The sequence below is a fragment of the Zingiber officinale genome, chromosome 11B (genome assembly GCF_018446385.1).
Source record: "Zingiber officinale cultivar Zhangliang chromosome 11B, Zo_v1.1, whole genome shotgun sequence".
In the NCBI taxonomy this organism is placed as follows: domain Eukaryota; kingdom Viridiplantae; phylum Streptophyta; class Magnoliopsida; order Zingiberales; family Zingiberaceae; genus Zingiber; species Zingiber officinale.
The window spans coordinates 81,289,824-81,316,183 of record NC_056007.1 but is presented as its reverse complement, the minus strand read 5'-3'; the positions used below and the strand labels follow the sequence as shown (position 1 = coordinate 81,316,183).

The following is a 26,360-nucleotide window of genomic DNA, read 5'->3' as shown; positions in this document are numbered from 1 at the left end:
TTAACTGCGATCCAATCTCCTATGGAAGGAACCGGTAATATTGAAAGATAAGGATGAAACAACATATGTTGTATTTCTGGCTCTCAAGGAATCAACAGACCAATCAGTGTCCTCGGCATTCAAATAGGCAAGCACAAGAGCTAATCAATAAGCAAAGAACCATAAAATAAGTCATCAAGGTATTAAACAGGAATCATATTTTTCATGCATCTAGATGAAATGAAAGCTAACATTGTAGCAAATTAAACGAAGTTAGCAGGAAAGTATAACTTACCATGAATATTTTCTTGGGCGGATATGGAATCTTGGCTCCTTTGGGATTGTTTGTGGTTTCATTGACCTTTCATAATATTAAAATACAATGTGAAGTTAAGCTAGTATCATCAACAATTAAGAAAATTAAAGCTAAAGAAACCAACGATTTAGGTAGGATTATTGTCCATTAACTTGTTAATGGTATGAACATGTTAATTGTTCAAATATAATCAATGAATTTATAACAAGTAAAATCATTGAACATGTTAGACTAGTTTGGAACTATCATGGCTTTGACACCAACAATAGGGATGATAACAACATTTATCAATTTATATCAACTTTACAAGAGTGGGCCCATAGTTGTGGTGGGCCTTGTAGTATCACCAAATCAACGAAAACTTGAAACAGCTATAAATTAGGTATAATCGATAGAGAGACCAAAAAGATTTCAGTTTTATTGTAAGAAAAAGTAATTTAAGATTTCCTAGCATAAACTTCAATGGGGGATAAATAGCCGATCCCAAATTCCACAAAGGAAGTCCTTTCGGAGAAAAATTTATTTCATATTATTTGTCATTCTCATATACCAAGACAAGTAAAACTATTCCACTTCTACCTTCCATTAATTACTTTTTATTTTAATTGCATTTCCTATTGTTGTTTCTCTATGTGGCTTTTAAATTCTTTCTAATTCCCAATACACTTGGGTTTGGATACGGATAATTTAGGTATTAGCTCTATTCTGTGTCAAAGAGTAGGCATATTAATTCTTTTTCTTAAGAAGTGAAAAATTGTAAAAATCACTCTCTTTGTGAAATAGTTGGGAATAAATTGTTTGAAGTTGTGGTCGATGATGATATATCATTCATTAACTTCAGACTAGTTATTTGACCCATGATTGTGAATCTGGTACCCCAGATCTGGGAGAGACCACATAATTCCTTCTAGATTTTTTTCATCACTTCATCGATCAAATTACAAAAGACATGAGAGCAAGTGTGGCAGAGTTCAGTAAAGTGTGGAAATAATAATTTAATTGGATGAAACTTGGCAACAAACAACAAAAATTAAAATACATACTACTAGATTCAACAAGCCAATGCCTAAATATAAGAGGGATGTTGGTTGGGAAACATGCCTTACAAAGTGCATACGCTGTTAGTAAAAGGAATGGATAGGTTCTGCAGCATACCTTTTAGGGACAAAGGGCCGATCAAAGTATGGCATTGGCTGAGCTTTAGGCACAAGTTCTCTTCTGAGCCTCCGTATTTCTTCTTCTTCCTCCAACTGCAAGAATAATTTAAGTGTATTAACAAAACATGAATTGACTTGAATATTAGAAAGCAAGTCACAGAGGAGACAGATAAACATACCTTCTGCTGCATCTCCCTTTTTAATCTTAGCTGTTCAGCAAAGTTCATCCGTTTGGCTACCTGGCAAAAGTGTAAAAAGTTAATCAGAGGCAAAATGATGCAGGTTTCTAATATAGATTGACTTTATCACTATATTGTAGTTGTGCTAAAGAGTTTTCTAAATAATAAAGTCTACTAAACTTACAAAATTATCAAATCCAACCCTTTCTACCGCACGAACATCACTGTGCAAAACAATGTCTAAAGGTTTAGTGCTTTCTTTGGCGGGAGGCTTCTGCAAGTGCTAAGAATATATCAATAATACCAAGGTTAGCAAAAGGAGAGACCCATGGAAGCACAGAATTGAAGACTACTTACTAACTTAGAGATTAACAAAAACAAATTATTCAAATGGTTAATGATCAAACCAATAATGTAGTTAAGTATTATATCAGTACATATTTTTTAAGAATTATTCAACTTTAGCACAAGTTAGTCAAAAGAAAAAAAAAAAGAAAAAATGAAACTAATTACTCTGCTCCATCTCATCTTAACTTTTTTCTTATCATTAACTCTAGAATTTGAACATGTTTATTTTCCCATAAAATTTTATCAAGATTAGCGGATGGTAGATACTTACGATTTTAGTTATTATCTTAGCTAATAGTTTAAATAGAGCATGACATGTGTTGAGAAAGAATATATTAGGCATGCCTTCAATGAACTTGGCCAATTTTTTATTGAAGTATTAGCTATATATATGATATCCTCGCGTTTATCATGTTAAGGCTTTGGGTAAGATGTTTCCAAGAGTATATAAATATTCTTTATTATGATTTGTGATTTCATTTTTTTAAGAAAAATGTTAAGATGAGAGGGAAATATTTTATTTAGTAGAGTAATTAGTTTTATTTTTTCATTTGTTTTTCCTTTTGACTAACTTGTGATAAAGTTGAACAATTCTTGAAAAATATGCACTGATATGATCCTTAACTACATTTGAATAATTTGCTTTTGGTAATCTCCAAGTCTTAGTAGTCTTCAATTCTGTGCTGCTTCTATAGGGTCTCTCCTTTTGCTAACCTATGATATTATTGATATATTATTAGCACTTGCTGAAGCCTCCAACCAAAGAAAGCACTGAGCCTCTAGACATTGTTTTGCACAACAATGCTTGTGCAGTAAAAAGAACTGAATTTGATAATCTTCTAACCTTCATAGACTTTATCATCTAAAAAACTCTTTAGCAGTTGTGCAATAGAGTTTCCTAGATGATAAAGTCTATGAAGCTTACAAGATTATCAAATTCAACCCTCTCTACTACATGAACATCGCTGTGCAAAATAATGTTTAGAGGCTTAGTGTTTTCTTTGGTAGAAGGCTTCAACACGTGCTAACAATATATCATTAATACCATAGATTAGTAAAAGGAGAGACCCCATGGTAGTAGCACAGAATTGAAGACTACTTACTGACTTGGAAATTAACAAAAGTAAACTATCCAAATGGTTAATGATCAAACCAATAATGTAGTTGATACGGATATAGGTGAAGCGCCTAGGGGGAATTAAGAGGGGAAGGAGGGGTATTTTTGTCTTTTCACTATGCAAGGCTTTAAGAAGGAGGAGGAGGCACTGTTGAGGGGGGCTGGTTCGTGGTTTTCTTCCGCCGCCACCACAAACACGCAAGGACCTTCTCTGCGATGTCGGCCACCTCCGACGCCAGCCACCTCCCTCTCTCCTCGGAGCCCTAGCGAGGGGGGCGCGTTTTAGGTCGGGGGGATTCTGCCACCATGGGAAAGATACACGAGGAGGCCACCTTCGACGCCTCCGCTGCTCACCGAGCCGCTGCTGGATATATTAGGCATGCCTTCAATGAACTTGGCCAATTTTTTATTGAAGTATTAGCTATATATATGATATCCTCGCGTTTATCATGTTAAGGCTTTGGGTAAGATGTTTCCAAGAGTATATAAATATTCTTTATTATGATTTGTGATTTCATTTTTTTAAGAAAAATGTTAAGATGAGAGGGAAATATTTTATTTAGCAGAGTAATTAGTTTTATTTTTTCATTTGTTTTTCCTTTTGACTAACTTGTGATAAAGTTGAACAATTCTTGAAAAATATGCACTGATATGATCCTTAACTACATTTGAATAATTTGCTTTTGGTAATCTCCAAGTCTTAGTAGTCTTCAATTCTGTGTTGCTTCTATAGGGTCTCTCCTTTTGCTAACCTATGATATTATTGATATATTATTAGCACTTGCTGAAGCCTCCAACCAAAGAAAGCACTGAGCCTCTAGACATTGTTTTGCACAACGATGTTTGTGCAGTAAAAAAAACTGAATTTGATAATCTTCTAACCTTCATAGACTTTATCATCTAAAAAACTCTTTAGCAGTTGTGCAATAGAGTTTCCTAGATAATAAAGTCTATGAAGCTTACAAGATTATCAAATTCAGCCCTCTCTAAAAGGTAGATCCGCTACCTTAGCGGCCCCCCTAGTGCCGGCCCCACGGATATGGAGGGAGGTTCATGCAGGTACACAGGCCATAGGCGCATGGCGGGGTAAACCCCAGGTCGTCAGTTCCTGAGAATCGACCCCTGGCCATTACGCCAGAGATACCATGCGCCCACCGTCTGTGCTACGCCCTGGGGGCCAAATTCAGCCCTCTCTACTACATGAACATCGCTGTGCAAAATAATGTTTAGAGGCTTAGTGTTTTCTTTGGTAGAAGGCTTCAACACGTGCTAACAATATATCATTAAAACCATAGATTAGTAAAAGGAGAGACCCCATGGTAGTAGCACAGAATTGAAGACTACTTACTGACTTGGAAATTAACAAAAGTAAACTATCCAAATGGTTAATGATCAAACCAATAATGCAGTTGATACGGATATAGGTGAAGCGCCTAGGAGGAATTAAGAGGGGAAGGAGGGGTATTTTTGTCTTTTCACTATGCAAGGCTTTAAGAAGGAGGAGGAGGCACTGTTGAGGGGGCTGGTTTGTGGTTTTCTTCCTCCGCCAGGGGGCTGGTTTGTGGTTTTCTTCCTCCGCCACCACAAACACGCAAGGACCTTCTCTGCGATGTCGGCCACCTCTGACGCTAGCCACCTCCCTCTCTCCTCGGAGCCCTAGCGAGGGGGGCGCGTTTTAGGTCGGGGGGATTCTGCCACCATGGGAAAGATACACGAGGAGGCCACCTTCGACGCCTCCGCTGCTCACCGGGCCGCCGCTGGATCCTCCTTCCCCTTTCTCTCGCGAGGAGGCTTCTATGTGTCTTCTCCGTCGCCTCACGCAGGGGGCCTTCTTCTTCTCTTACGCCGTCGCGAAAGGGGCACACATGCCTCCGCTCCTCTGCCTCCCTTCCTCTAGACTTCTTGGCACGGATGCCGCCGAGCGACACCGTCGCCACTCACTAGGCCAGCCACACCACCCCGTCGTAAACTAGTCGTCGTCGACGCCCCCTCCGGCGTCCGCTTCAACGACCACCTCCTCTTCTTTCTAAGGCCATCACCACCTCACGAAAACACCGCCTGACTCGTGCCATCATTGCCGCCCAGCATGCGGAGTTGCTTTCTCCCTCTCCACGCCGATGTCGACACCGCCTTCGGCATCGGCCACACCTCCTTCCTCTCCCCTCTCGCTATTTCAATCAGGGGGCTTCCTTTCTGAGCTCGCAGGGGGCCTCGAGGGGTTTCACTACTGCCATATCCTCTCACATTCGCATCCTTGTCCACGCGGGCAACCCTGTCTCTCTCTCCTCTAGTCGACAGCCCACGTGTTGGCAGCCCTCTCTCCCGCTCCACAGCATAGCCACCAGTCGTCGATGCCACCGTTGAGAACCCACGTGTCGGTAGCCCTCTCTCCCACTCCGCACAACCACCAGCCGTCGATGTCCCTGTCGACATTACTGCTCGGGCCCTTGCCGTTGAATCCGACCAATGGGCACCCTTGTCAGCGGATCTGACTTGTCGGCGCCCTTGCCTTTAGATTCGACATTGATCCGTGTTTAATGTTGCATATGTTCTGACCATTCAGCATTCCGCTTGGCCTTTCTGATCTAGCCCGCCGTAGTTTTCTGACCTTCGTGCCGATATCATATCTCAGCCTGCGTGTCGATGTCATATTCCGGCCTGCATGCCGTTGTCATATTTCACCCTGCGTGCCGATGTCATATCCCGGCTTGCATGTCGCTGTTAGGTCCTAGCCTACACGTCGTCTTCTGAATCCAGGTCGCGCTCGATTAGGTGTCGTCAGATCTAGCTCTTCATCCTGCTCAGAGTCATCTACTCTTCCGGGTCACGACAACTCGAGCAGCGTCCCGACCAGCTCATCGGCGCCCCCCGGGCTAGGGTGCATTATTGTACTCACTCTACATTCCTTTCATTACTCTACTATTTGATCTGTTATTTATATATTTGTTGGATCTGCCTCGAGCATCAGGGTACTGGGACTGGGGCAACCCGGTCGCTGGCTGCAGGTAGCGTTGACTAGAGGACATTGGACGACTTGGTCAACATAGAAGTCATCTCAGCATACCCCCTCCAAGTCATAGCGATTCAGTCAACATTCCATCCGCTTTACCCGGCGGTCCGTCTGACTCAGATTCTGGATAGGATCAATTTGGCGTTGTCTGTGAGAATCTTTTCCACCTGTTTTGGAATGTGAAGATGGACGACGTCGGAAGGTTCTCTGCCATTATCACAGTCTCGGAGGATCCTGATGAACATATTATCTTCTCCCCTCGCTCTACGGGTATTCAGGAGTCGAGGGATTGACTTGGAGCTTCACCTGACCGACAGGTTAGTTTTTCCATTATATTTTTTCCCCGACTCCACGGGTATTCGAGAGTTGAGGGACCGAGATAGATCCTCAGCCGGTTGGCATGGTTCCTAGATCAGACAGTACTACGGTCATCGCATTCGCTGATATCAGGGCTCCACCTCCCCCGTTCGGGGTCAAGTAATCTCCACTGGTCTCGGACTAGAGTATCGCAATCGGTCTCGGACCGGATTATCGCTACTGGTCTTGGATTAAAGTATCGCCATCGATCTCGGACCGGACTATCGCCACCGGTCTCGGACCGGACTATCGCCACCGGTCTCGGACCAGAGTATTGCCACCGGTCTCGGACCAAATTATCGCCACTGGTCTCGGACCAGAGTATCGCCACTGGTCTAGGACTGGACTATTGTCACTGGTCTCGGACTAGAGTATGGCCACCGGTCTCGAACCGGACTATCGCCACCAGTCTCAGATCGAAGTATCGCCAACGACTTCTCGGTCGGGTTCTAGACTCTCATCCCAGTGCGAGTTATAAGTGAGCATGTTCTCGCGACCAACGACCTCCTGGTCGGACTCCAAACTCTCGCCCCAGTGCGAGTTATAAGCAAGCATGCTCTAGCGACCAACGACCTCTTGTTCGGCGTTTCAAACTCTTGCCCCAAGTTATAAGAGAGCATGCTTTTACGCCCAATGGCCTCTCGGTCAGTGTTTAGACTCTCGCCCCAGTGCAAGTTATAAGCGAGCATGTTCTCACGACCAACGACCTCCTGGTCAGCATTCCAGACTCTCGCCCCAGTGCGAGTTATAAGCGAGCATGCTCTCGCGACCAACGACCTCCCGGTCGGTGTTCCGGACTCTCGCCCCAATGTGAGCTACAAGCGAGCATGCTCTCGGGACCAACGACTTTCGTGTCGGCATTCCAGACTCTCGCCCGAGTGCGAGTTATAAGCAAGGATGCTCTCGCGACCAATGACCTCCCGGTCGGCATTCGAGACTCTCGCCCAGTGCGAGTTATAAGCGAGCATACTCGCGATCAATGACCTCCCGATTGGCGTTCCAGACTCTCGCCCCAGTGCGAGTTATAAGCGAGCATGCTCTCATGACCAATGACTTCCGTGTCGGCATTCCAGACTCTCGCCCTAGTGCGAGTTATAAGCGAGCATACTCTTGCGACCAACGACCTCCTGGTCGGCGTTCCAGACTCTCGCTCCAGTGCGAGTTATAAGCGAGCATGCTCTCGCGACCAACGACTTCCGTGTCGACATTCTAGACTTTTACCCTAGTGCGAGTTATAAGCGAGGATGCTCTCGCGACCAACGACCTCCTGGTCGGTGTTCCAGACTCTCGCCCTAGTGCGAGTTATAAGCTAGCATACTCTCGTGACCAACGACCTCCCGGTCGGGGTTCTAGACTCTTGCCCGAGTGTGAGTTATAAGCGAGCATGCTCTCGCGACCAGCAACCTCCCGGTCAGACTCTGGCCCCAGTGCGAGTTATAAGCGAGCATGATCTTGCGGCCAACGACTTCCATGTCGGCATTCCAGACTCTCGACCCAGTGCGAGTTATAAGCGAGGATGCTCTCGCGACCAACGACCTCCCGGTCGGCGTTCCAGACTCTTGTCCCAGTGTGAGTTATAAGCGAGCATACTCTCGTGACCAACGACCTCCCGGTCGGCGTTCCAGACTCTCGCCCGAGTGCAAGTTATAAGCGAGCATGCTCTCGCGACCAACGACCTTCTGGTCGGTGTTCCAGACTCTCGCCCCAGTGTGAGTTATAAGCAAGTCTGCTCTCACGACCAACGACCTCCCAATTGGCGTTCCAAACTCTCACCCTAGTATGAGTTATAAGCGAGCATGCTCTCGCAACCAATGACCTCCCGATCGGTGTTCTAGACTCTACCCCCAGTGCGAGTTATAAGCGAGCATGCTCTCGCGACCAACGGCCTCCCGGTCGGTATTTCAGACTCTAGCCCTAATATGAGTTATAAGCGAACATGCTTTTGCATCCAACGACCTCCCGATCGACGTTCCAAACTCTTACCCTAGTGCGAGTTATAAGCGAGCATGCTCTCCCAACAAATGACCTCCCGGTCGGCGTTCTAGACTCTCGCCCTAGTGCGAGTTATAAGCAAACCCGCTCTCGCGACCAACGACCTCCCGGTCGGCATTGCAAGTTATAAGCGAGTATGTTCTCGCAACCAACGACCTCCCGATCGGCGTTCCAGACTCTTGCCCTAGTGCGAATTATAAGCGTGCACTGCCCACGCACACATCGACTAGCCGATCAGGTTTCCTCCCTGGTCGGGTACTCTTCTCACTCGCTGCTCTGCCCGGCACTCGCCGCGCTGTCAGCAAGTCTGCTCTCACGACCAACGACCTCCCAATTGGCGTTCCAGACTCTCACCCTAGTATGAGTTATAAGCGAGCATGCTCTCGCAACCAATGACCTCCCGATCGGTGTTCTAGACTCTACCCCCAGTGCGAGTTATAAGCGAGCATGCTCTCGCGACCAACGGCCTCCCGGTCGGTATTTCAGACTCTAGCCCCAATATGAGTTATAAGCGAACATGCTTTTGCATCCAACGACCTCCCGATCGACGTTCCAAACTCTTACCCTAGTGCGAGTTATAAGCGAGCATGCTCTCCCAACAAATGACCTCCCGGTCGGCGTTCTAGACTCTCGCCCTAGTGCGAGTTATAAGCAAACCCGCTCTCGCGACCAACGACCTCCCGGTCGGCATTGCAAGTTATAAGCGAGTATGTTCTCGCAACCAACGACCTCCCGATCGGCGTTCCAGACTCTTGCCCTAGTGCGAATTATAAGCGTGCACTGCCCACGCGCACATCGACTAGCCGATCAGGTTTCCTCCCTGGTCGGGTACTCTTCTCACTCGCTGCTCTGCCCGGCACTCGCCGCGCTGTCAGCACTCGTCCCACTCGCTACTAGGCTCATGAGTTTCACGCCCACTCAGATCTCCGGCTTTGTCCCCTTTTGCATTTGCCTTCGATGGGCTTCACGCTCGCTCGGTGCATCGATGTTGTGCTTTTCAATCTCTCGGGATCCGCTCTCGGCTCACGAGCTCTGCGCCTGCTCGCTCAGGGGCTCTGCTCCCGTTCGCCTTCGATCTCACAGGCTCCACGCTCACAGGATTCGCTCCCATGCAACTCACGGGTTTTGCTCTCATGCGCCATCGACCTCTAGGTTCCGCTCGGCATTGTCTCTATTGCCCACTAGGCATTATCTCGGTCGCCCGTTCAACATTCTTTCGATCACTCGGTCAGCATCTTCGTAGTCGCTCGATCAGTATCGTCTGGCCGCTCACTGGTACCACTCGACCGCCCGCCCAGTATTCTCTCGGACGCTTGATCGACATTCTCTCAGATGCTTGGTTGGCATTCTTTTAGTCATCCGGTCGGGATCTTCGTAGCTGCCCGATTAGCATCGCCCGGTCGTTCGCTCGGCTACTCGCTTTATTTCGATTGGCCTATCGCTCAATATTTCTCTCGGTCGCGTGTTCGACACCGCTCACCCATCGTCTTTCCACCTGCTCGGCATTCTCCCAATTGCTCGATCGACATTTCTTCGATCTCCTGCTCGACACTACTCGGTCTTTCACTTTGTTCCATTTATACGCACGCTTGACATTCCTTACGTCGCTCAACTCGACATTCCTTCGCCGCTTGGTCGGCACTTGTTTTTACTTCTTGCTTGGCATTTGCATAATCGCCCGATCGCTCTGCTCAACATCGCCTGACCATCTTCTCGATATTGTTTGGTCTCCCGCTCGACATTCGATCAATCACTTGCTCGGCACTATTTTTCATCGCTTGCTCGGTATTATTTTAGTCACTTGCTCGGCATCGTCACAGCTAATCATATGACATTATATGACAGACACAACGATCTGACTCTGCATTCAGGAGTGATTCTGCTTTACGTTAGGCTTGGTCTAGTCAGTCAGACTTAAGTCTCCTTCGACTAAACTTGAAGGGGAGGCTTGTGATACGGATATAGGTGAAGGGCCCAGGAGGAATTAATAGGGGAAGAAGGGGTATTTTTATCTTTTCACTGTTGAAGGGGGCTGGTTTGTGGTTTTCTTCCGCCGCCACCACGAACACGCGAGGACCTTCTCTTCGACGACGACCACCTCTGATGCCGGCCACCTCCCTCTCTCCTCGGAGCCCTAGCGAGGGGGGCGCGTTTTCGGCCTAGGGGGATTTCGTCGCCACGGGAAAGATACACGAGGAGGCCACCTTCGACGCCTCCGCCGCTCACCACTGGGCCGCCGCTGGATCCTCCCTCCCCTTTCTCTCGCGAGGGGGCTTCTTCGTGTCTTCTCCGCTGCCTCACACAGGGGGCCTTCTTCTCTTCTTACGCTGTCGTGAAAGGGCCACACACGCCTCTACTCCTCTGCCTCCCTTCCTCTAGCCTTCTTGACGCGGATGCCGCCGAGCAACACCGTTGCCACTCACTGGGCCAGACACGCCACCCGTCGTAAACCAATCGCCACCGACGCCCCCTTAGGTGTCCACTTCAGCTGTCGCCTCCTCTTCCTTCTAAGGCAATCAACGCCTCACGGAAACACGACCGGACTCGTGCCATCATCACCGCCCAGCACGCGGAGTCACTTTCTCCCTCTCCACGCCAATGTTGGCACCGCCTTCGGTGTCGACCACACCTCCTTCCTCTCCCCTCTCGTTGTTTCAGTCGGGAGGCCTCCTTTCTGAGCTTGCAAGGGGCCTCGAGGGGTTTCTCTACTGCCATATCCTCTCAAATTCGCATCCTTGTCCACGCCGGCAGCCCCATCTCCCTCTCCTCTCGTCGACAGCCCACGTGTCGGCAGCCCTCTCTCCCACTCCACAATACAACCACCAGTAATTCATGTCGCCGTCGATAGCCTACATGTCGGCAGGCCTCTCTCCCACTCCACAGCACGACGACCAGTCGTCGATACCATTGTCAGCGTTACTACTCACGCCCTTGCCGTCGATACCGTAAACCCTTGCCTTCAGATTTGACGCTGATCTGTGTTTAATGCTGCCTATGTTCTGACCATCCAGCATTCTGCTCGGCCTTTTTGAACTAGCCCACTGTAGTTTTCCGGCCTTGTGCCGATATCATATCCCGGCCTATGTGTCGATGTCATATTCCGGCCAGGGAGGAAACCTGATCGGCTAGTCGATGTGCGTGTGGGCAGTGCACGCTTATAACTTGCACTGGGTGAGAGTCTGGAACGCCTACCGGGAGGTTGTTGGTCGCAAGAGCATGCTCGCTTATAACTCGCATTGGGGAGAGAGTCTGGAACGCCGATCGGGAGGTCGTTGGTCGCGAGAGCAAGCTCGCTTATAACTCGCACTGGGACGAGAGTCTAGAATACCGATTGGACGTGAGAGCATGCTCACTTATAACTTGCACTGGGGCAAGAGTTTGGAATGTTGACCGGGAGGTCGTTGGTCGCAAAAGCATGCTCGCTTATAACTTGCACTGGGGCGAGAGTCTGGAGGAAGTCGTTGGTTGCGAGAATATGTTCGTTTATAACTTGCATTGGGGCGAGAGTCTGGAACACCGACCGGGAGGTCATTGGTCGCGAGAGCATGCTTATTTATAACTCGCACTGGGACGAAAGTCTGGAATACCGACCGGGAGGTCGTTGGTCGTGAGAGCAGGATAGCTTTTAACTCACACTTGGGCGAGAGTCTGGAACACCGACCGAGAGGTCATTGGTCGCAAGAGTATGCTCGCTTATAACTTACACTAGGGCGGTCGCAAGAATATGCTCGCTTATAACTTACACTCGGACAAGAGTCTGGAACATCGACTGGGAGATCGTTGATTGCGAGAGCATGCTCTCTTATAACTCGCATTGGGGCGAGAGTCCGGAATGCCGACCAGGAGGTTGTTGGTCGCGAGAGCATACTCGCTTATAACTCGCACCAGGGAGAGAGTCTGGAATGCCGACTGGGAGGTCGTTGGTCACGAGAGCATGCTCGCTTATAACTCACATTGGGACGAGAGTCTGGAACGCCGACCGGGAGGTCTTTGGTCACGAGAGCATGCTCGCTTATAACTCGCACTCGGGCGAGAGTCTGGAACGCCGACGATCGCGAGAGCATGCTCGCTTATAACTCGCACTGGGGTGAGAGTTTGGAACGCCGACCGGGAGGTTGTTGGTCACGAGAGCATACTCACTTATAACTTGCACTGGGCGAGAGTCTGGAACGTTAACCGGGAGGTTGTTGGTCACGAGAGTATGCTCGCTTATAACTCACAATGGGATGAGAGTCTAGAACGCCGACTGGGAGATCGTTGGTCACGAGAGGATGCTTGCTTATAACTCGCACTGAGATGAGAGTCTGGAACGTCGATCGGGAGGTCGTTGGTCGCGAAAACATGCTCTCTTATAACTCGCATTGGGGCGAGAGTTTGGAACGCCGACCGAGAGGTCATTGGTGGCGAAAGGATGCTCACTTATAACTCGCACTGGGGCGAGGGTCTCGAACCCGACCGAGAGGTCGTTGGCAATACTCTAATCCGAGACCGGTGACGATACTTTGATCCAAGACCAATGGCAATTGTCTAGTCCGAGACCGGTGGCGATACTCTGGTCCGAGAACAGTGGCGATAGTTCGGTCCGAGATCGGTGGTGATACTCTAGTCCGAGACCAGTGGCGATACTGTGGTCCAAAACCAGTGGCGATACTCCGGTCCGAGACCGGTGGCGATACTCTGGTCCGAGATCGGTGGCGATACTCTAGTCCGAGAACAATGACGATAGTTTGGTCCGAGACCGGTGGCGATATTCTGGTCCGAGACCAGTGGCGATAGTCCGGTCCGAGACCGATAGCGATACTATGGTCCGAGACCAGTGGCAATAATCCGATCCGAGACCGTTGACGATATTTTGGTCCGAGATCATTGGCGATAGTCCGTTCCAAGACCGGTGGCGATACTTTGGTCCGAGACCAGTGGCGATAGTCCGATCTAAGACTGGTGGCGATATTTTGGTCCGAGACTAGTGGTGATAATTCAGTCCGAGACCTGTGGCGATACTCTGGTCCGAGACCAGTGGAGATAGCTTGACCCTGAACGGGAGAGGTGGAGCCCTTATATTAGCGAATCCGAAGACCCTAGCAGTGTCTGATCAAGGAGTCGTGCCAACCGGCTGAGGATCTGTCTCAGTCCCTCAACTCCCGAATACCCGTGGAGTCTGGGAAAAAATATAATGGAAAACTAACTTGTTGGCAAGCTCCAAGTCAATCCCTCGACTCCCGAATACCTGTGGAGCGAGGGGAGAAGATAATATGTTCGTCAGGATCCTCCGGGTCTGTGATAATGGCAGAGAACCTTCCGACATCGTCCATCTTCACATTCCAGAACAAGTAGAGAAGATTCTCACAGACAGCGCCAAATTGATCCTGTCCGGAATCTGAGTCAGATGGACCATCGGGTGAGGTGGATGGAATGTTGATCAAATCGCTATGGCCCGGAGGGGGGGGGGATGTTGAGATGACTTCTATGTTGACCAAGTCGTTCGAAGTCCACTGGTCAACACTACCTGCAGCCAGCGACCGAGTTGCCCTGGTCCCTGGTACCCCGATGCTCGAGGCAGATCCAAGAAATATATAAGTAATAGAACAAATAGTAGAGTAATCAAAGGAATGTAGAGTGAGTACAATAACGTCCTAGCCTAGGGGGTGCTCTCTTGTAGACGGTGAGCTGGTCGGGACACTGCTCGAATTGTCGTGACCCGGAAGAGTAGATGACTCTTAACAAGATGAAGAGCTGGATTTGATGGCACCTAGTCGAGCGCGACCTGGATTCAGAAGACGACACGTAGGTCAGGACCTAGCAGCGACACGTAAGCCGAGATATGACAACAGCATGTAGGCCGGAATATGGCAACAGCACGTAGGCCGGAATATGACATCGACACGCAGGCGTCAGCACGAAGACCGGAAAAAGGTGGGCTAGATCAGAAAGGCCGAGTGGAATGTTGGATGGTCAGAACATAGGCAACATTAAACACAGATCAACGTCGAATCCGAAGGCAAGGGCGCAGGCAAGTCAAATCCATTGATAGGGAGGGGTGCCCATTGGTCGGATTCAACGATAAGGGTGCGAGTAGTAACGCCGACAGCGGCATCGACGGCTTGTGGCTGTGCTGTGGAGCGGGAGAGAGGGATGTTGACACGTGGGCTGTCGATGACAGCATTGACGGCTAGTGGTTGTGCTATGGAGCGGGAGAGAGGGTTACCGGCACGTGGCCTATCGACGAGAGGAGAGGAAGACGGGCTACCAGCATGGACAAGGATGTGAATGTGAGAGGATGTGGCAATAGCGAAACCCCTCGAGGCCCCCTGGGAGCTCAGAAAGGAGGCCCCCCGACTGAAACAGTGAGAGGGGAGAGGAAGGAGGTGTGGTTGACACCAAAGGCAGTGTCGACGTCGGCGTGGAGAGGGAGAAAGCGATGTTGGAGCAGTCTGGGTACCCTAGATTTTGATGTTTGGGCAAAGGTTTAAGTTAGGTTTATTGTTGTATTTGATATGCATTGTGAGTGTACAGGATACATGTACAACAAGGAAAGTCCAAGGGTGATCTTGGCAAAGGAGGAAAGTCCAAGGATGAGTCTTGGCGGTGTAAGTCCAAGCATGTAGTCTTGGCAACGTAAGTCCAAGTGCGACTTGGCAATGGATGAAGTTTCGGAGGTGCGACTTCTTGGCAAAGAAAGACCCGACAACAATGACAAGGTCGATGGAAGCTCCAAAAGGCAAGACGTGAAGGATAGGGAGGCATCCGAGGGACGCAAGGCTGATGGAGGAGGCTAGAAGGCTAGGTCTAGGTTGGTCGGGCGAGAGCGAGTGCTGAGTGAATGTACTCGGGGGGTTAAATCCTATTATTAGGGTTTTACTGCAGTGCCACTGTAGCAGTACTGTAGCGTTACTTTAGTAGTACTGTAGCGTCACTATAGCAGTCGACTAATGTTTTCATCAGTCGACTGGTGCAGTCGACCGGGCAGTCGACTGGTGCAGTCGACCTGGCAGTCGACTGGTGCAGTCGACCGGGCAGTCGACTGGGAGCGAACAAAATGCTTCTATTCGTTCGGTTAGTATGGAGCAGTCGACTGATGGAAGTATCAGTCGACTGGTATCGAGCCGTTGGGTTGTAACGGTCGAATCTCCACAGAGGGCAGTCGAATGATGGTTTTGGCAGTCGACTGATGGTTTTAGCAGTCGACTGGCAAACGAGGTTTTCCAACTCGTGGCCTATATAACTAAGCATCGGAAGCTTGGTTAAGGTTGACGAAATAGACTTGGTTAAAGCCTATTAGAGTCTCCCAAACCCTCGTGTGATCGGTGTGCTTGTATTCAAGTGTTTGTGGCGAGGTTTCTCCACCGACAAGGAGCTTGAGCTAGCCGGAGGTTTTCCGGGGAGTCATCCACCGATAGATCGGGATCGTCCACCTTACGGACAGTCGTAGAGTAGGAGTAAGTGATCTCCGAACCACGTTACATAAACGTATTAGAGGTTGATTGTCTTGGTTATTATCTCTAGGTTTAGCATTCTATTTGTTAGATTTGTTTTTGTATTTCCGCTCTGCACTAACATTATAGGAAGCGATCGATTTGGGTGAGACGCTATTCACCCCCCCTCCCCCTCCCCCTCCCCCTCCCTCCCTCCTCTAGCGTACGTCAAGGTCCCAACAAGTGGTATCAGAGCTAGGTGAGCTCTTGTTGGACTAATCGCCAAGAGAGCGGCTAGAGGAAGAAGATGGAGTCGGAGGGACCTCTCGGATGGGACATCCGAATCCCACCTCCATACGAGGAACAGGACTTCGACTATTGGAGGAAGCGCATGGAGATGTGGTTCCAAATGAATTGGAACCAATGGATTGCGTTGGAGGAACCATTTAAAGCTCCAACGGATAAGTAGGGAAAGCGTCTCCGACCTCGATATTGGACCAAGGAGCAAAGGGAGCAATCGGAGACGGACAAGGGGGTAACTAAAATTTTAATTAATTTATTACCTCCTAATGCGATATTGAATGTAGGTGAATACGAGAACACAAGTGACCTTTGGAAAAGGTAATTGCGCTTCATGAGAGTCCTATACAAATCCAAGAAGAGAAGGAGCCCAAGGAGAAGGGCTCATTGGTCCAAGAAGAAAAGAACCAATCGAATGTTGACATGGGTTCAACATCCAAGGAGGAGAAGGAAGATGAGGAGGTATCATCCACATCTTCAAGAGAGGAAGAAGTGGAACCGTCCACATCTTCAAGTAAAGAGGAAGAAGAGCAATCCAAGGAAGAGGAGATCTTGGAAGCTCAACCCACCACCTCAACTACCAAGAAGAGCACAAATGACCACATCAAATGCTTTAATTGTGATAAGATGGGACACTACAAGAGTAGGCGTCCAATGCTCCAAAAGGTAAGGGAGGTAAAGCCTAAACTCAACAAGGTTGATTTAACTAATATGAGTTGTAGGAAGTAGAAGAAGCACATTAGGTGTTTCACGTGTGGTGAGTGGGGACACTACCACACAAAGTGCCTAAGGAGAAGAGAGCTCAAGAAATTGGCACACTTGAAGAAGTGGGAGAAGAAGTGAGCTTCAAGGGTAAGGGAGGTAAAACCTAATTTGAATTCAAGTTCAAATTTAAATTTTTCCATGCATGCTAGAAATAATTTTCATTATTTACCCAAGTATAATCATGGATTTAGATATAATGATAGGAATAGCGTTAATATAGGAGATAACCCTAGGAGACCTATTCATGCTAAATCTAGTAAGAGTAGACCTAATAAGACCCAAACCACTTTGCCAAAGGGAAGGAAAGTAGATGAAAACCTAAGCATTAATCCTAAGAAAGGAAGACATATGCCTAGGAAGGTGGGTAGGTCTAGGGATGTCCAAAGTGGACATGTTGACTCTAGGGTTAGAACCCTAGAGTTGGAAAATCAAGCCTTGAAGGCAAAGTTTGAGGAAATGGAGAAAGTCCTAGAGAGGTTCATTATTGGACCTAAAGGACTTGACATGTATTTGGGTGGTAAAAGACCCAAAAATATCAAATTAGGTCCCTCCAAGACCAAAAGGAGGTCAAGTGCTAAGGTAGCACATGACATTGGTAAGGGAGCTGTGACCAAGGACAAGGGAGAGTCATCCAAGGCCAATAAGAAGGAATATGCGAGGGTGACATATAATTATGACAAGGATGAGGTGTCCAAAGTGAATGAAAAGAAGAAACTAACCAAAGACAAGGTGTGGCCAAGGACAAGGGAGAGTCATCCAAGGCCAATAAGAAGGAATATGCGAGGGTGACATATAATTATGACAAGGATGAGGTGTCCAAAGTGAAGGAAAAGAATAAACTAACCAAAGACAAGGTGTCTAAGGTTAAGAAGGTGAGTTTTGTAGGCCAAGTATCACCCGAGGTGCACCGAAGTGCCCTAGCCATAGTGGATGAGTCACCAAGGGAGGTAACTAAGGTTAAGATTCCTAAGGTTAGGAAGAGCCTTTGGGACCCATGGTAGATGGGTTATCAAATGTGCCAAGTGGTTAGGAGACGGACTTAAGTCTCTAACCTAGTGAGTTAGCACAATTGGGATGTATTTCATGCATTGAAATGTAAATTCGGTTCACATTGCATGAAAATTAGTTTTTGATGTATAGATGTCATATCAACCAATGCTAGGGATGCATTATGGTTTAGTATGGGCATAATTGAGATGTATTTCATGCATTGAAATGTGAATTCGGTTCATATTGAATGAAAATTAGTTTTTGATGTATAGATATCATATAAACCAATGCTAGGGATGCATTATGGTTTAGTATGGGCAAATACATCAAGAGGAAGCCAAAACTATGATTTTAGGTCAAGGTTCAATTGAACTATTTAGATAGTTTTGAATTTTATGTCAATCTTGGGATCTGTGATAAATATATTTTTATATATATTTTTCCCAAGTAGACAAGGTTAAAATAGACTTCTCCAAAAAATTTGAGAATTTTTGGAGGTTTGTAGAATTTCTGGTGCATTTCTGAAGTTGGTCAGAAAATGCTGATCTTTTCATAAATAGAGTACCAGTCGGCTGGTACAGTTACCAGTCGACTGATAACAGTATTTTTGAGCACAGAAGGTCTCTGTGAGCTCATTTTGATGAGGGCAGACGACTGGGACTTATACCAGTCGACTGGTAACACTGTTCATGAGCACAGAATATCTCTGTAAGCTCTTTTTGATGATGCCAGTCGACTGGGACTTATGTCAGTCGACTGATACAATCTGAAAATATTTTTCAACATTAGAAAATGACCAAAAGAGTAGTGAACATGTATGTAATCTTATGGGGGATTAATACATGATGTTTATGGTCATTAGAGGTTAAAGAGTCCAATAATTGGGATATTGATGGAGCTCTTTTTGATGTATAGCAAAGGGGGAGAAGTTTAGGTTTAAGTGGGAAACCTACACACCTTTGCAAGAAATCCTAGCTTAAGGGGAAGCTTAGGTGAAGGGGGAGCGATTGCTCATTTATTAACAAAGGACGAGAAGTTTACCTTTGCAAGAAATCCTAGCTCAAGGGGGAGCTTAGATAAGTGGGAGCCTAGGGATTTAGGTTTCATTATTTATGCATGAGTTGATTTGTATATTTATTTACATATGTATTGTTATATTGTTTCCTTAACTTAAACGGGTTACCAAACATCAAAAAAGGGGAGATTGTTGGAGCAATCTGGGTACCCTAGGTTTTGATGTTTGGGCAAAGGTTTAAGTTAGGTTTATTGTTGTATTTGATATGCATTGTGAGTGTGCAGGATATAGGTACAACAAGAAAAGTCCAAGGGTGATCTTGGCAAAGGAGGAAAGTCCAAGGATGAGTCTTGGCGGTATAAGTCCAAGCATGTAGTCTTGGCAACGTAAGTCCAAGTGTGACTTGACAATGGATGAAGTCCTGGAGGCGTGACTTCTTGGCAAAGGAAGACCCAACAATAATGACAAGGCCGATAGAAGCTCCAGAAGGCAAGACGTGAAGGATGGAGAGGCATCCGAGGGACGCAAGACTGATGGAGGAGGCTAGAAGGCTAGGTCTAGGTTGGTCGGGCGAGGACGAGTGCTGAGTGAATGTACTTGGGGAGTTAAATCCTATAATCAGGGTTTTACCGCAGCGCACTGTAGCAGTATTGTAGCGTTACTATAGCGTCACTGTAGCAATACTATAGTAGTTGACTGGTATTTTCATCAGCAGACTGGTGCGGTCGACCGGGCAGTTGACTGGGAGCGAACAGAATGCTTCTATTCGTTCGGTTAGTATGGAGCAGTCGACTGGTATCGAACCGTTGGGTTGTAACGGTCAAATCTCCACATAGGGCAGTTGATTGATGATTTTTGCAGTCGACTGGCAGACGGAGTTTTCCAACTCATGGCCTATATAACCAAGTATTGGAAGCTTGGTTAAGGTTGACGAAATAGACTTAGTTAAAGCCTATTAGAGTCTCCCAAGCCCTCGTATGATCGGTGTGCTTGTATTCAAGTGTCTGTGGCGAGGTTTCTTCACCGACAAGGAGCTTGAGCTAACCGGAGGTTTTTCGGGGAGTCATCCACCGACAAATTGAGATCATCCACCTTACGGACAGCCGTGGAGTAGGAGTAAGCAATCTTCGAACCACGTTACATAAACGTGTTTGAGGTTTGATTGTCTTGGTTATTACCTCTAGGTTTAGCATTCTATTTGTTAGATTTGTTTTTGTATTCCCGCCGTGCACTAACATTATAGGAAGCGATGGATTTGGGTGAGACACTATTCACCCCTCCTCTCTAGCGGACGTCAAGGTCCCAACAAGCGGCTCCGCATGTTGGGCGGTGATGACGGCACGAGTCCGGTGGTGTTTTCGTGAGGTGATGATGGCCTTAGAAGAAAGAGGAGGTGACTGCTGAAGCAGACGCCGGAGGGGGTGTCGACGACTGGTTTACGATGAGTGGCGTGGCTGGCCCAGAGTGGCGGCGGTGTTGCTCGGCAGCGTCCGCGTCAAGAAGACTAGTGGAAGGGAGGCAGAGGAGCGGAGGCGTGTGTGCCCCTTTTGCGACGGCGTAAGAAGAGAAGAAGAAGGCCCCTTGCGTGAGGCGGTGGAGAAGACACGAAGAAGCCCCCTCGCGAGAGAAAGGGGAAGGAGCATCCAGCGGCAGCTCGATGAGTGGCGGAGGCGTTGAAGGTGACCTCCTCGTGTGTCTTTCTCGTGGCGGCGGAATCCCCCCAAGCCGAAAACGCGCCCCCCTCACTAGGGCTCCGAGGAGAGAGGGAGGTAGCCGACGTCGGAGGTGGCCGGCGTCGCAGAGAAGGTCCTCGTGTGTTTGTGGTGGCAGCGGAAGAAAACCACGAACCAACCCCCCTAAACAATGCCGCCTCCTCCTCCTTAAAGCCCTACGCAGTGAAAAGATAAAAATACCCCTCCTTCCCCTCTTAATTCCTCCCAGGCCCTTCACCTATATCCGTATCAGCAGTTAAGTATCATATCAATGCATATTTTTCAAGAATTATCCAACTTTAGCATAAGTTAGTTAAAAGGAAAAAAAGAAAAGAAAAAAAATGAAATTTATTACTCTGCTCCCTCGCATCTTAACTTTTTTTTCTTATCATTAACTCTGAAATTTAAACATGCTTATCGTCCTACAACTTTTTAGCAAGATTAGTAGATGGTAGATACTTGAGATTTTAGTTATTATCTTAGCTAATAGTTTGAATAGAGCATGACATGTGTCGAGAAAGAAGATTTTAGGCATGCCTCCAATGAACTTGATCAATTTTTTATTGAAGTATTAGCTATATATATGATATCCTTGCGTTTATCATGTTAAGGCTTTGGATAAGATGTTTCCGAGAGTATATAAATATTCTCCATTATGATTTATGGTATTTTAAAGAAAAATGTTAAGATAAGAGGGAAATATTTTATTTAGCAAAGTAATCAACTGCATTTTTTTTTTCCTTTTGACTAACTTGTGCTAAAGTTGAATAATTCATGAAAAATATGTACTGATATGATACTTAACTGCATTATTGGGTTGATCAATAACCATTTGAATAATTTGCTTTTGTTAATCTTAAGTAGTCTTCAATTCTGTGTTATTACCATAGGGTCTTTCCTTTTGCTAACCTATGGTATTATGATATATTCTTAGCACTTGCTGAAGCCTACTGCCAAAGAAAACATCGAACCTCTAGAAATTGTTTTGCACAACGATATTCGTATAGTAAAAGGGGTTGAATTTGATAATCTTGTAAGCTTCGTAGACTTTATAATCTAGAAAACTCTTTAGCATAACTGCAGTAAAGTTTTTTAGATGATAAAAGTCTACAAAACTTACAAGATTATCAAATTCAGCCCTTTCTACTGCACGAACATCGTTGTGCAAAACAATGTCTAGAGGTTCAATGCTTTCTTTGGCAGGAGGATTCAACAAGGGCTAACAATATATCAATAATATCATAGATTAGCAAAAGGAGAGACCCAATGACAGTAACAAAGAATTGAAGACTACTTATTGAATTGGATATTAACAAAAGTAAATTATCTAAATGGTTAATGATCAAACCAATAATGTAGTTAAGTATCATATCAATGCATATTTTTCAAGAATTATTCAACTTTAGCACAAGTTAGTCACAAGGAAAAAAGAAAAGAAAAAATGAAACTGATTATTCTACTCCCTCTCATCTTAACTTTTTTCTTATCATTAATTGTGCAATTTGAACATGCTTATCTTCCTACAACTGTTTATTAAGATTAGTCAATGGTAAAATTTTAGTTATTATCTTAGCTAATAGTTTGAATAGAGCATGACATGTGCCAAAAAAAAAAGATATTAGGCATGCCTTCAATGAACTTGGTTAATTTTTTATTGAATTATTATATATATACACACACACCTTGCGTTTATCATGTTTAAGGCTTTGGGTAAGATGTTTCCGAGAGTATATAAATATTCTTCATTATGATTTCTGATTTTTTTAAGAAAAATGTTAAGATGAGAGGGAAATATTTTATTTAGCAAAGTAATTAGTTTCATTTTTTCCTTTTGACTAACTTGTGCTAAAGTTGAATAATTTTTGAAAAATATGTACTGATATGATACTTAACTATATTATTGGTTTGATTATTAACCATTTGAATAATTTATTTTTGTTAATCTCCAAGTCAATAAGTTGACTTCAATTCTGTGCTACTGCCATCGGGGCTCTCCTTTTGCTAACCTATGGTATTATTAATATATTGTTAGCACTTGCTGAAGTCTCCTGCCAAAGAAAGCACCGAACCTCTAGAAATTATTTTGCACAACGATATTCGTGTAGTAAAAAGGACTGAATTTGATAATCTTGTAAGCTTCATTGACTTTATCATCTAGAAAACTCTTTAGCACAACTGCAGTAGAGTTTTCTAGATGATAAAGTCTACAAAGCTTACAAGATTATCAAATTCAGCTCTTTCTACTGCACGAACATCGCTGTGCAAAACAATGTCTAGAGGCTTAATGCTTTCTTTGGTAGGATGCTTCAACAAGGGCTAACAATATATCAACAATACCATAGATTAGCAAAAGGAGAGACCCCATGGCAATAGCACATAATTGAAGACAATTTGGAGATTAACAAAAGCAAATTATCCAAATGGTTAATGATCAAACCAATAATGCAGTTAGGTATGATATCAGTACATATTTTTCAAGAATTGTTCAACTTATATCACAGGTTAATTAAAAGAAAAAAAAATAAAACTAATTAGTTTGCTAAATAGAATATTTCCCTCTCATCTTAACATTTTTCTTAAAAAATATCACAAATCATAATAAAAAATATTTATATATTCTCTAAAACATCTTACCAAAAGCTATAACACGATAAATGCGAGGATATCATATATATAACTAATACTTCAATAAAAAATTGACCAAGTTCATTGAAGGCATGCCAAATATCTTCTTTCTCGGTACATGTCATGCTCTATTCAAACTATTAGCTAAGATAATAACTAAAATCACAAGTATCTACCATCTGCTAATCTTGATAAAAAATTATAGAAAATTAAGCATGTTCATATTGGGCCAATGTGCATATATAACAGCTTGTTAACAGTGAGCGTGTTATAATTTTATTTCATTTCTATTGCATTATATAACCGACCTTACCTAAAGGGATAAGGCTTGGTTGTTGTTGTTTTATTACACTATATGATTGGCCTTGCCAAGTATAAAACATCACTCACTCAGATTTCAGCTATTTAAAAGTTTTGGTAAAAGGGACTTTTTTTTTAGTGAGATGAGGGAGAAGTGGGTGCTTATAAATAGCGAAGTAGTGGAATGCAAACTTATTGATTTTTTATAATTGTTTTGTAAATTTTCTTTTTTAAGCTAGAACAGTATAAACGAATATAACAGAATACAAGCTAGTTTGGTGTTGAGTTACTAGTATGATTTTGGTAAAGATAACAAAGAAATTTTGTGTTACCCTAGGAAGATTGTGGTTAGCAACTAACTTCAACAAGATTACAAGAAGGCTATAATCAACTGCAATGGACAGTTGTTAGAATAGGCAGACTTCAGGAAATGAAAATTAAAATGTTATCATTTTAACAGTTCATATGTTCTTTGACCTACCCCTTGGTCTAGTATGAGGTTTGTCAAGTTTATACATGCAAATTATTCTTGATGAACTTCATTTTGAGAAAGTAACAATGAACACTAAGTGCTGGAGATCTCCCAGCATAGCTACCTATGTTTTTCTCAAGCTTCTTCATGCCAGACAATAACAACAAGGGCACTTAATAAGGGAAATGTTCTAAGAATAAACTCATACATCGAATTTATTTGCATCACATATAATAATATTCAACTTTGAACAAATATCTTCAGTTGGAGATGCAGCAACTTTAAACTATCAAGTATATGATAATCTGGGTTATCATAAATTGCATGCCACAAAGTAATTTGACTGATGAAATCTCAAATCAAATCATAGTCATGGATTTTTGAAAGAGAATCTTCTAATTTATGTAATAAGATTTATCCGAAAAACCATCAGTTTGTGTTATTAAAGAATAATAAATAGTAAGAAACAAAATTAGTATTTATACAAGGATCACTTCAAAGAAACATATATACTTTTTCATGAAACTTGAAGATCATCACCTCTGGTTCATCTGTGGTCCATGGAAGACCTTGGGCAATAGGTATGCGCTGTTTCTCTTCTTTCATCAACATTTCTTTCACATTCTTGATAAATTGTTCTTCCTTAATCCTTCCTCTTTGCTAGAAATATCAAAATAGATAATTCAATATGAAGCTTAACTGAACTAATATCACCAAAAATCAAAGAAATAAAATTATCTACTAGATGGTGCTGTATTAAATGGGATTAAAATTAAGAACAGCCATCTTAAAATGCTTCTATTTCTATCTCTTATCTTTAAATATGTAGTACAAAATTAAATTCCTAGACAGAGCCTAATAGATGAGTGAAGACTGTGTGCTTGTTCCAAGCATAACAAACTTAACTGCATTTCCTTGATCAGTAAAATATCTATTCCTTACTAATTAAATAGATTAACAATGTACCTCAGTCCTAAGCTTGAAAGGATGTTGGCTTGTCACTTTTAACATCTTATTCCAGCTCCTAAGAGAATCAGAACTCTGTCAAGGAGATATCATTCTCATTATAAAACTCCTAAAACAAAATTCCAAGAACAGTTCTCTAATATCACTGTCACACAGAGTCCAAAATCTTACAATACGTTTTTTTCTTCCTTCATTGCAAGTCCTTCTCCCCAAGCTCAACCTAGCATCGTTATGTGAATAGTGTTCAATGAATGTTGACCGAGATATTATATAAATGATATTATAATAAGGGGGGAAACACCAAGTTTCGACAGTGTAAGAGTTCTAACCTTTGATCGCTGCTATCTATCAAAGAGCACAATTTTGAGTCTCTTGGAAGTTCTCTAGGAGGTAAAAACTCTGCAGAAGAGAAAACATAAGCAGAAGAACTTTCAGCAGCCACAGTCTTGGATGATTGCTGCAATCCTAGCAATGGGCAATCCAATGGATTCAGGTTCCTATACACGCATTTCTCAGCTTCATCGTCATTTGAAATTGAAAGGAAGCTCTCGAATGCTTTGACCAAATTCTTCACGCGGCCAGACTCAGGCTCCGGTATTATGTTCATAGCCTCCTCCATCACCAAGTTTCTCGTATTTTTATCCTCTGCTCCGTACAATGGATTTTCAATATCAGTATCCAAGATCTCCCCCATCCCGTCCATTCCACCCTTCTCAGTTCTATCTATAGATCCTTCAACATCGCCGATTGCAGGTTTTGCGACTGCGACGACTATGGAAGGACAACCTTTCCTGAAAAACTCCTCCTGCGACGCTCGAAGGGCCTCATAGGCTTCTTTTCGGCATCTCTCGGAATCCAACCCGTTCCCTACCCTCATCGAGTCCTTCTTGGCGACGATGAACTTCCTTGCTGGCCCCGGCGGAGGCGGCGGAGCGACGATCCGACCGGTGGTTCTGGAGGCCGACTTATTCGATTGGGCTGACCTAATCGCCGTTGATTTCACCGATTTCTGAGAAGAAAGAGGAGATGAAAAGGGGACGTTAGGATCAGAATTCTCGGAAACCTTCAGGACGTCAGAGACCCGAGATCCGGAACGCTGCAGTTTCTTCAAAGGAGTCGCCATTGCAGGATCAACAGTGGAGGAAGGAAGGAGGGAGGTCGAGAAAAGGAAGACGACGATGATCTTTTGATTGGGCGAGTTCTTGAAGAAGTTGTAGGAAGGCACCGAGCGATGTTTCGGTAACGGCTAGTCCTCAGGTGGGCCCCGGTGACCGAAATGAGCCATCGGATTCGCTACTGGAAGTAACGCCTTGCAAGGGTTCTTGTACCGCATCAATTTTTAGATCAT

At 45.0% G+C, this 26,360-nt stretch overlaps 1 protein-coding gene across 2 annotated transcripts; it reads right to left on the bottom strand.

Annotated features, from left to right (window-relative positions):
• Positions 1–26,186, bottom strand: LOC122034733. 2 transcript variants are annotated; one of them, XM_042594072.1, is made up of 9 exons: positions 25,342–26,186; positions 25,184–25,232; positions 25,013–25,087; positions 24,587–24,706; positions 1,816–1,914; positions 1,632–1,691; positions 1,451–1,545; positions 275–340; positions 1–140 (listed from the first exon to the last, which is right to left on the bottom strand). In XM_042594072.1, the coding sequence occupies exons 1-9, from the start codon at positions 26,133–26,135 to the stop codon at positions 104–106; spliced, it is 1,395 nt and encodes a 464-aa protein (XP_042450006.1). In that variant the 5' UTR covers positions 26,136–26,186; the 3' UTR covers positions 1–103. The 2 variants fall into 2 exon arrangements, with proteins under 2 accessions (XP_042450006.1, XP_042450007.1); XM_042594073.1 differs by having other exon boundaries at positions 1,816–1,905.
• Positions 26,187–26,360: the final 174 nt, after the last annotated feature.

What these genes read in the sequence shown, in the direction of transcription:
- LOC122034733 (XM_042594072.1), bottom strand. Translation starts at nt 26,135, where the DNA reads ATGGCGACTCCTTTGAAGAAACTGCAGCGTTCCGGATCTCGGGTCTCT. An exon ending in AAAGGGAGATGCAGCAGAAG is followed by an intron (nt 1,546 to 1,631) that starts GTATGTTTATCT and finishes TTATTCTTGCAG; the next exon opens with TTGGAGGAAGAAGAAGAAAT. An exon ending in CGCCCAAGAAAATATTCATG is followed by an intron (nt 141 to 274) that starts GTAAGTTATACT and finishes CTTATTGATTAG; the next exon opens with CTCTTGTGCTTGCCTATTTG.